Source organism: Elephantulus edwardii, unplaced genomic scaffold, assembly GCF_000299155.1.
Source record: "Elephantulus edwardii isolate Elephantulus edwardi_28Jun2011 unplaced genomic scaffold, EleEdw1.0 scaffold00308, whole genome shotgun sequence".
In the NCBI taxonomy this organism is placed as follows: domain Eukaryota; kingdom Metazoa; phylum Chordata; class Mammalia; order Macroscelidea; family Macroscelididae; genus Elephantulus; species Elephantulus edwardii.
In genome coordinates, this window is record NW_006400058.1 from 1,897,247 (window position 1) to 1,906,167 (window position 8,921).

The 8,921-nt window shown below is 46.6% G+C and overlaps 1 protein-coding gene and 1 pseudogene across 1 annotated transcript in view; both read right to left on the reverse strand.

The window, feature by feature from the left end:
- The window catches only part of FBXO27 (F-box protein 27), a 12,451-nt gene extending 10,683 nt beyond the window's left edge, over window positions 1-1,768 (reverse strand). The window contains 3 exon segments of the mRNA XM_006901120.1: window positions 508-603; window positions 712-820; window positions 1,417-1,768. Coding sequence (XP_006901182.1) covers window positions 508-603; window positions 712-820; window positions 1,417-1,768 — 557 coding nt within the window.
- A 5,578-nt stretch (window positions 1,769-7,346) lies between these two features.
- Window positions 7,347-8,619, reverse strand: LOC102874165 (annotated as a pseudogene).
- Window positions 8,620-8,921: the final 302 nt, after the last annotated feature.

Here is an 8,921-nt window from a genome sequence, read left to right on the forward strand (position 1 = left end):
AAAAGCCAGCGGAGAGTCGCTATGAGTCATTCCAACTCAAGGGCACACAACAACAGGAATCCTACGGGATAGTGGGGACACTCTCTGTTGAAAATTGACTCACGGCACAAAACAGTAGCAAGAAAAAGGCAGAGTATCAAGCTCACAGACAAGCTTGGGCTAAACCAAAGCTGCTCTCATGCAACTTTTTCCACTTTAGCAGTCCAACACTTAGCTCACTATGCCTCACTTGGCCACCGTGATCATCTCTGAGAGACAAGGGATGTCCACTGGGACACAGTACACTGCATGTGTGTCAACCCTAGAATACACCAGCTGCTTCCTGTGACAAAGATGGGTAGGCAGTTCCTAAAGATTTCCAGTTTCCAGTCGGACTCTGCTAGAACGCAGTGGGTTAAATAAGATGAAGTGACTTCAGTCTCTCAATCCGGGGCTGTTGTCACCCCGTCCACTGCCTCAGCTAATGTGTGTGGCCAGTTCTTTGCACAGGGAAACACCCACACTCACCAGTCTGAGACATAAATGTCAATCTGGCCACTATCCAGCAGCTCTGGCCACAGGCCCTCCTCCTTCAAGTCCAAGACCTGCTTCTTCCGACACCACCTAGGAAGGCAGTGGATGAGGGGATATGAGAGCACACTGTGCAGCCACAAAGGGGCCAGCCATTGGGGGTTATGTGGGGTAGGGTGGTTGTGTGCCAGAGGGGCTCACCTGAAGGAAGTCACAAAACAGGACTGGGCAGGGGCCCCAGGAACAATTCTTCGGTTCTCCTCCACCACCCAGCCATCGCCACCATGCTCCACCATCCATTTTCTAAGGCCTTCTGTTAAAGGAAAGGCCTTGCACTCATGTCTGCCAGGGGAGACGGCCCAGGAGATCTGTTTTCCCCAAGTCCCAGACCTGGAGTAGCCCTACTCTGCACACCTGGGGTCGCCAGGACTCTGAAGCGACTCCACCTGTTCATCCTCCCTGTGTCGGCTCCTCCTCTCATCCCTACTCCACTCTCAAAGGTGGCGGAGGGAGAGGCCTGGGTCGCAACAGTCCCAGCTGCCCCTTATGCGTTCCCGATGGCCGCTTGAGGGTTTAACACCCAGAGTCCATGCCTGCCTCTTCGGGCAGTCCTTCAGCTTGCTGGCGTTCGAAGCGGGGAAAGACGGGGGTAGGGATGCTGGGTTAGGAGCCTGCTTGCGTGTCCCTGCTGGGGTCCAGTCAGACCCCACTCGCCCCTCGACTTCTCTGTAATAGGAGGACAAGCCCGGAACATCCTTTGCTAGGGCCACACCAGGAGGATCAAGGAGGTGAGAGATCGCTGCAGCCAAGGAAACTAAAACCAACCCAGCCCTCCCCGCTCTTTCTCGTGCGTCCCCGGCGGCCCAGCCTCCCCGTGCCTGGAGCCCGTCCCCGCGAGCACCCCACCCTGGCCGCAGGGGTTCCGGATGAGGTTCCGGCCGATGGGTCTGCGCTCGCAGAAGCGACCCAAGGCGTCCGGGGCGGCGGGCAGGCAGCTGCGGGCGAGCGCGAGGAGGGCGCGGCCCGCGGGGCTCGGGTCCTGGGCCAGGATGAGCAGCCACAGGGCCTGGCCGTCCACCAGGGCGCGCCAGCCCCGGCACACGCGGCGACAGCTTGCGCGCAGCCAGCGCGGAGGCACGTGGCTCAGGACCACCAACAGCAGCTCGGGCGGCAGGCGGCTCAAGTCCAGCGCCACCACAGGTCCCGGCTCCGGGGTGGGGGACGCGGCCTGTCGGCGCTTGGAGGACAAGATGCCCATGGTTCCCGTAAGCGCGGGGCCGGACCGGACGGAGGCTGCGGGTAGGTCCCGGCGTTAAGGAACGGCAACCTCCGCGGCACGCAGCTTCCTCCACCCCCACCGCCTGACTCCGTCCTCCAAGCCCCACAGTCCTGCCTTGCCGCCGGCGGGCCGCCACGCTCCCATCTCGGCCCCCTTCACATTTATCCCAGTCGCCCTCGTCAGGTCTCTTTGTCCTGGCTCAGGCCCCAGGCGGTGGTCCTCCCGCTCCTTTTATCCCGCGCTCCACTCCACCTCTTCCAGGCACTCTCCACCCCGTCACCCGATGGCGGCTCCGCCTTTTGCCGCCCGCCAGAGTCCCTAATCTGGCTGCAGAGCTGCCGGCGCTGTTGATCGCTGTTGTCTCTTCCCAAAAGTCATCCTTTAAGAGTTCCCACAACTTTTACGGCAGGGCACCCGCAAAGACATTAATAATTGGTATCAATTCATTTTTAATAATGGCCGTTCTCACATCAGCTGTGAAGCTGTGATGTGAGAAGCCCCATTAGTCAATGCAGTCCGGGTCCCTTGGCGTCTGCGGTGTCCTTCTGACCCTGTGACAAACGCTGTCAGGACCTAGGACACTGGCTCTGCTCTTTTGGCAACCTGGCAAGACTATCCTCCGACTAAGGCCACTCTCCGGCCCCCCGCCCCTCCAGCTGGGTACGGTGCCTTCCTGGCCCCCTATCTTGTATGGCTTTGCTGATACAGTACCCAGATACTGGCCTCACAAGCACTCGTCAAATCAGATCCAAACTCAGTTTAGCAAGTTGTATTTGCCATCGAGCTGGAACTGATCCCCTCTAGCGCATTTTCAGAGGCAGTAATACTATAGGAAGAGATTGCCCAGTTGTTCTGTTCTGGAGCAGCTAGAGGATTTGAACTGACTGCTTTAGGTATTGCAGTGCAGATTCTTTTCACCAGGCCACCAGAAAGTGAGGCTTTATTAAGTGAATTTGCAAAAGCGGGTGCTCAATCACTGACAAAGAAGCAGGATGGCGCCTTCCATTGTCTGCCAAGAGTTTTTATCTCCCTAGGTCACAAGTCCCTCCCTCATCCTCATTAACTGAGTACTGCCTAGATAGGTGCAGGTTAGGGATGGTTTGTGTGAACCCTCAGGCAATAGGCCCGATGCTGGGCACCTGGGAGCAGGGGGAAGTTTAGGGAAAAATTTAAGGGCTTTTTGGAAAATATGTAATGCTTTGAAGGCCAAACCTGGGGCATTTGATTGAGAGGACCTCTGGTAAGAAATAGGTCCTGTTTTGTATGCAGAGTTAAATAGGAGCACCTCAGAGAAGTTCGAAGGGGCTTAGGTGGAGAGGCTTTTTGGGTAATGCTCAAATTTTGAGGAGGGCTAGGGGTAATAATTTGGTCTAGTCTAAGTGAATTTGGGAAGTTAGTTTAGTCAGAACGTTTTTTATTGTGCTGTTGGTTCATTCTACCTTGCCAGATGATAGGAGTCGGAGGGAGTGTGTGGAGTTTCCAGGGAATTTGTGGAGCTTGTGTGACTCTGAGTGAGGGCTGATGTCAACTCGGGGCTCTTGTCTGACAGTAAGGAGACTGGCATGCCAAATTGTGGTATGATTTCTGAGAGGAGGAAGCTAACTACTGTAGAGGCCTTTTTGTTGGTTGTGGGGTAAGTTTCAATCCAACCAGAGAAAGTGTCTACAAATATTAGGAGATATTTGAACATTTATATGGAGGTGAAATCAGTTTGCCAGTCACAAGCAGGTAATGCTCCTCTTGTTTGATGAATAGGAAAAAGAGGGGGTCGAATGTTGGGGGTGGGATTTGAGTGTTGACATATGGAACAAGTCTGGGAGGTATCCTGTAGAATTGACTTGTCTGAGGGTGTTAGGTAGAGCTGGGAGTTTAGAAATGTATAGAGAGCAGCTTTATCCGAGTGGAACGGATTATGGAGGTATTCTTAAATTGTGTTTGCCTGATCTGGTGAGAGCAGTAATTTATTGTTATGGAGAGCCCATTCATCTGGTGTGGTAGTGGTCTAAGCTATGAAGAGGAATGTGTTAGGTCTTCCCATTGGATGTAAGGTCAAGAACTAAAGGAAGGGACCAGAGTGAAAGAGAAAGTTAAAAAAGCTTTATTAAGGGAGCTCCTGGGATTCCTTGTTCTGGAGAGAGAGATAGACCAGGGGAAAATCACACCCTTAGGTGAGTTGGGCAGGTTTTTACAGTAAGGGTCTTTAGGGAGGGAAGAGAGGGACACTCCATTGTGGTTTAGCCAGGTGAGCGAGGTTGTTCACTCCTTTTGTTGACATGTTGATATTTTTCGAATTCTTCATTCTTCTCTTTGACCTTGTTCTGGGCCTGACAGTATGGTATGGGGCTTCCAAGGGCTGCTTGCTTTGCTAATGAGTCTACCGTATTATTGGAGTTTGAGATGTAGTCCCAAGTGTTTTGATGTCCCTTACAGTGAATTACTACTGCTTGCTGGGGCAGGAGGGTGGCTTCTAAAAGTTCTTGAATGAAGCGTTGATGATGTGAGTTCCTTTTTGGGTAAGAAACCCTCTTCTCTGTATGAGGATATTGGAGTGAAGTACATTGTAGGCATTCTTGAGTCCCTATAGATGTTGACTTTATTTATTACCTTTGCCTAAGGTGAACACCCTAGTTAAAATGACAAGTTCCACCTGCTGGGAAGTGGTTTTGGGAGGGAGTTGGGCTTTGTGGGGGAGGGGGATGTTTAGAGCTGGGTCCTGAAACCTTTCAATAATAATATACGCTGCTTGGAACTTTTTTTTTTTTAATGGGCACTCCCATCAATGAACCAGTCTGGAGCATCTGGTATGTATTCATCAATAATATGAGAGTGATTAAGGGGATAGATCTAGGACTTCTGTGCTCAAGTGGAGAGCAGTAGAGGAATCCTCAGTGTGGGGGCGGGGAAGGAGAGTGGCTAGGTTTAGGTAAGAGCACTGCTGGAATTTTATAGCCAGGTCCAGGAAGTATGAGTGCAGGAATTGGATGAGAAATAGAGCGAAAAGCCCTATGATTGAGGAAATCTTGAAGAGAGTGAGTAGTGATTTCAGTGAGTGGTTAATAGAGTTATTTTGTTGGCTTTGGGGATTAAGACTGCTGCCTTAGCCAGGATGCTTAAACAAAGTGGCCAGCCTAGGTAAGTTTGGTCTAATTTATTTGGAGAAATAAGCATTGGGTGGAAAGTGTCTCCTGTCTTTTAGCAAAGGACCCCAACGGCCTGTCCTCTGTCTAAGGACAAAGGAAAAAGAAGGAAAAGTCAGAACAGAAGGAAGGGTTTTGTAGGGTTTGGGAGATATAAGCTGGAGGCTTTTCAAAGGGAATTTTTAATTGGTTCATGACTGATAAGAAGGAGAAGGCAGGAAGAGGGAGGGGTTCTTCAAGATTTCCTTTAACAGCTTTTTAAAGTGGTTGGGCAATGAAAGAAAAATTAGGGAGCCATATTCTAAAATAACTAAAAAGACCGAGAAGACAATTCTTTTTTAGTTGTAGGGAGTGGAGCTTGCAACAAGGGGGTAAGACAATTGGGGTGGGAAGATGGATCAGAAGTGTGGAGTGTGGAGGAGACTGAGATATACTGGGGGTGAAAGTAATTGAGCTTTTTCTTGGGATACTCTGTAACCCCAAGAGGCAAGAGCATTTAACAGTGTGATAGTATGAGCTTGGCATATGGTTTCAGAGGGACTACACAGAGAGATCATCTACATATTGAATAATATGACTAGGGGCAAGGTTTAAGGTGAGAAGGTCTTGTAAAAGCTTGGCTAAAATAATGGGGACTGTCCCCAAGATCTTGGGGGAGTTGAGATGATGTATGTGTGTCTGGGTCTTCCCAGGTGAATGTAAACAGGGCTGTGATGAAGGGTGGAGAGGTATTGTAAAAAATGCATCTTTGAGATAGAAGACTATGGTATGGGAAGTTAAAGGAAGAATTTGTGACAGAAGAGTATAAAGGTTAGGAACAACTGGATGAATGGGGATAATAGCTGCGTTGATTTTGTGGAGATCCTAGACCAAATGATATTGATCATTGATTATTTTACTCCTAGAACAGAAGAGGTAAGGGGGGTGGGGAATGTGCAAATAGGCAGGATTTGAGGAGATGGTGGCTTATGGGTTTAAGTCCTCTGAGAGTTTCTTATTTTAGAGGGTATTGTGCAGAGGTAATGGAGGCATAAAGATTTTTTTGTGAAATAGAGACTAGGGGTGGTGGGAGGCAACTTGTGGTTTGGAGGATTTCTGTTTTGTTTTTTGGGTGTTTTTTTTTTTACAGGTAGCCCTTTAATGTAATAGTTTAGAAGATATTAGGATATAACCAATCAACAATTACTTTTATATCAACATACAAATGGATAGAAAAACTGTAGTACATCCACCAATAGATTATTATGCAGCACTGAAAAACAGTGAGCTTGCAGAACACTACAGAACATAGATGAGTCTGGAAGACATTATGTTTAGTGAAATATCTCTGTCACAAAAGGACAAATACTGTATAATAACACTGTTAGAAAAACAGGATGGACATGGGAGGGGAGAGCATGAAAAGAATGGATAAATGAGAAATGCTATGCTGGAATAGGAGAAAGGAAGGCCTATCTAAAAGGAAAGTATGATTAGACATTATATATATGATGCATGACAATTAACAATCTGGAATAAGATATGCATGACAAAGTGAATTGTGGGAGGGGGAGGGAGAAAGATATGTATTGATGAATGAAGGAGAACCCATCCTTTCTTTAAACTTTCATTAAATCACAATTTAATTTTTTAAAACCCACTGATTTTAAGATAAGTGAGAAACTAGACTAATGAAAATGGAACAATCATCAGGACATAATTAGAAAATGAAAATGCTCACATATTATAAAGAATATAGCCAATGTCACAGACCATCTTATCTAGAAACTTCTGAATGAGAACTTAAAGAGCTATGTAAACTTTCAGCAAAAATACAATAAAATATTTTTTTAAGAGAGAGAGAATATTAATTCTGCAGAACAAAATGAAAGAAACATTGGCCAAAGCAAGATTTCCTTCATAAGATAGGCCTTCCATTGAGGTGCTTTTCTACATTGAGTATCTCTTTTTAAACCTACCTCTAAAGCTCTCTAAATTCTGTCGATAAAAGACACTATCACACTGTCACGGCTGTCTGAAAAGAATCTGACTCATTTCTATTTATTTTTGACTTAATGAATTAAAACATAAAAATCAGTGAGGCTTTTCCTTGTGAAAAGGGAAACATATAGCAGTATTCAGTATAAGGGTTACACTTATAAAAATAAGTTTCTGGGGAGTAATTTTATTGATGAAAATACTTGTTACCATTAAAAGCTTAGGTAATGGGGAGCTCTGGTGGCTTAGTGGCAAGGAGCTGCAACTACAATACCAGAGGCTCACGGTTCGAATCCACCAGATGCTCTGCCGGGAAAAGGAGGGACAATCTCCTCCTGTACCAGTCAGATCTGATTTGACGGTACACTCACACAAAAATTTAAAAAAAAAAAAAACCCCTCAGGTAATAAGGCTCCAGGTCTGAATTTGTGTTTCCACAATCTCTAAGGAGAAACAATTTGACCAAAACCCAGGGTGTTTCTTGAGGGCTTGTGTTGGATAAAGAAAAGGAATGGATGGTTGGCATTGAAAGTTTTCTCTGGCATTAGTATGCAGAAGGTTGCAATAGCTGCTGAGGCAGCTGCAGCCTCTGTACCCTCTTCACTCACCTCTACAAAAACTTTATGAATAATTGATCTGCCAGACAGATCAGCCTTACTACTATTAACGATATCCTGCACACCCAGGTGGGCCAGGTGAGAACTGAGGTTGTTGCTCTCTTCAACCTTGAACTTAAGCAAGCTGAGGTTGACCAGTGATCTCCAGATTCTCATGTTTGATCCACTCATTCAATTTTCCCAAAGTCAGCTGTTTCTCAATCTTTTTCAGACCTGTGGAGTCAACTGCAATTTCATCTGACAGCAGCGTCACCACACTTAGGTCATTGCCTTGGTAGGGCAGGTCTAATGCACGGCACCTCAGTTCCTGGATATAGCAATATGGAAACTTCTAATACATAATTGTCAACATTTTTATGTCTTTCTTATTCAGCCTGAATGGGACCATCTGTTGTGGCCTCTTTCTGATATTTTCTCTCCCAGTTCCCCTTGAAATAGAAAGCATTCACTAGCATAAACTTACTCATACTATTAACCAGACTTGAAACCAACAGTTCTGGAATTTTCCCTCCTGTCTGGTCTTTAACCCATTGGTTTATCTCCTTCCTTGCTTCCTCAGAGGCATGTTGGAAATCAGGACTGGCCAATTAACCCCTTAGTTTTTCTGAGTTGATGCCAAGAAATCAGGGAGGAAGTGATAAGTTTTCTCTCCATATTAGCAAGTTTCGGGATGTAGGAGGCATCACATTTGCTGATGTCAGCATTTAGGCACTGAAATTTGGAGTGAACCTCCTCAACCTTATAAAAATAAAATGCCTTAGGCAACAGTGTTGAACTGCTGCCTTTGACCCCAGCAAGGACCATGGCCAGCCCATAAGAGATACTGAAGGGAGAGAAGAAGATGTTTTCTTCTTTTTAATTTTTATTTTACTATTTTTGTGTGTGTGTACCATCAAATCATATCTGACTAGTACAGGAGGAGCTTGTCCCTCCTTCTCTAGCAGGGATTCAAACCGAGCACCTCTTGGATTGCAGTGCAGCTTCTTGCCACTAGGCCATTAGAGCTCACCAAGAAGATGTTTTCTGTGTGAGTCTTCTTACTCAGATCACTGAATATGTCTAGGGTGAGCTGGGTGTTGGTGGTAGTCAGCTGCTCCATGGTGACTGGAGGTGACTGAACACTGCTGGGTGGATGAACTGCCTGGAGTTTTCTTAAAAAATAGGGTTTATACCAGGGTGATCAGGAGTTAAGGTGGGTGAGTTTTATCTAGTAGGTATGGAGGTTAATGGGTTCAGTTCAGATGCTGCTTGCAAAATAAACAGTGGATGCTGAGAAAGGGGGAGATAGAGGGAAGTGCCCATTTTGTGGAGTAAATCTCATCTAAACGGGCTACTGGGCATTAGGGCATAATGAGAAAAGAATGAGTGACTGTGACATTCTTCAAATTTTTCCTCCAGCCT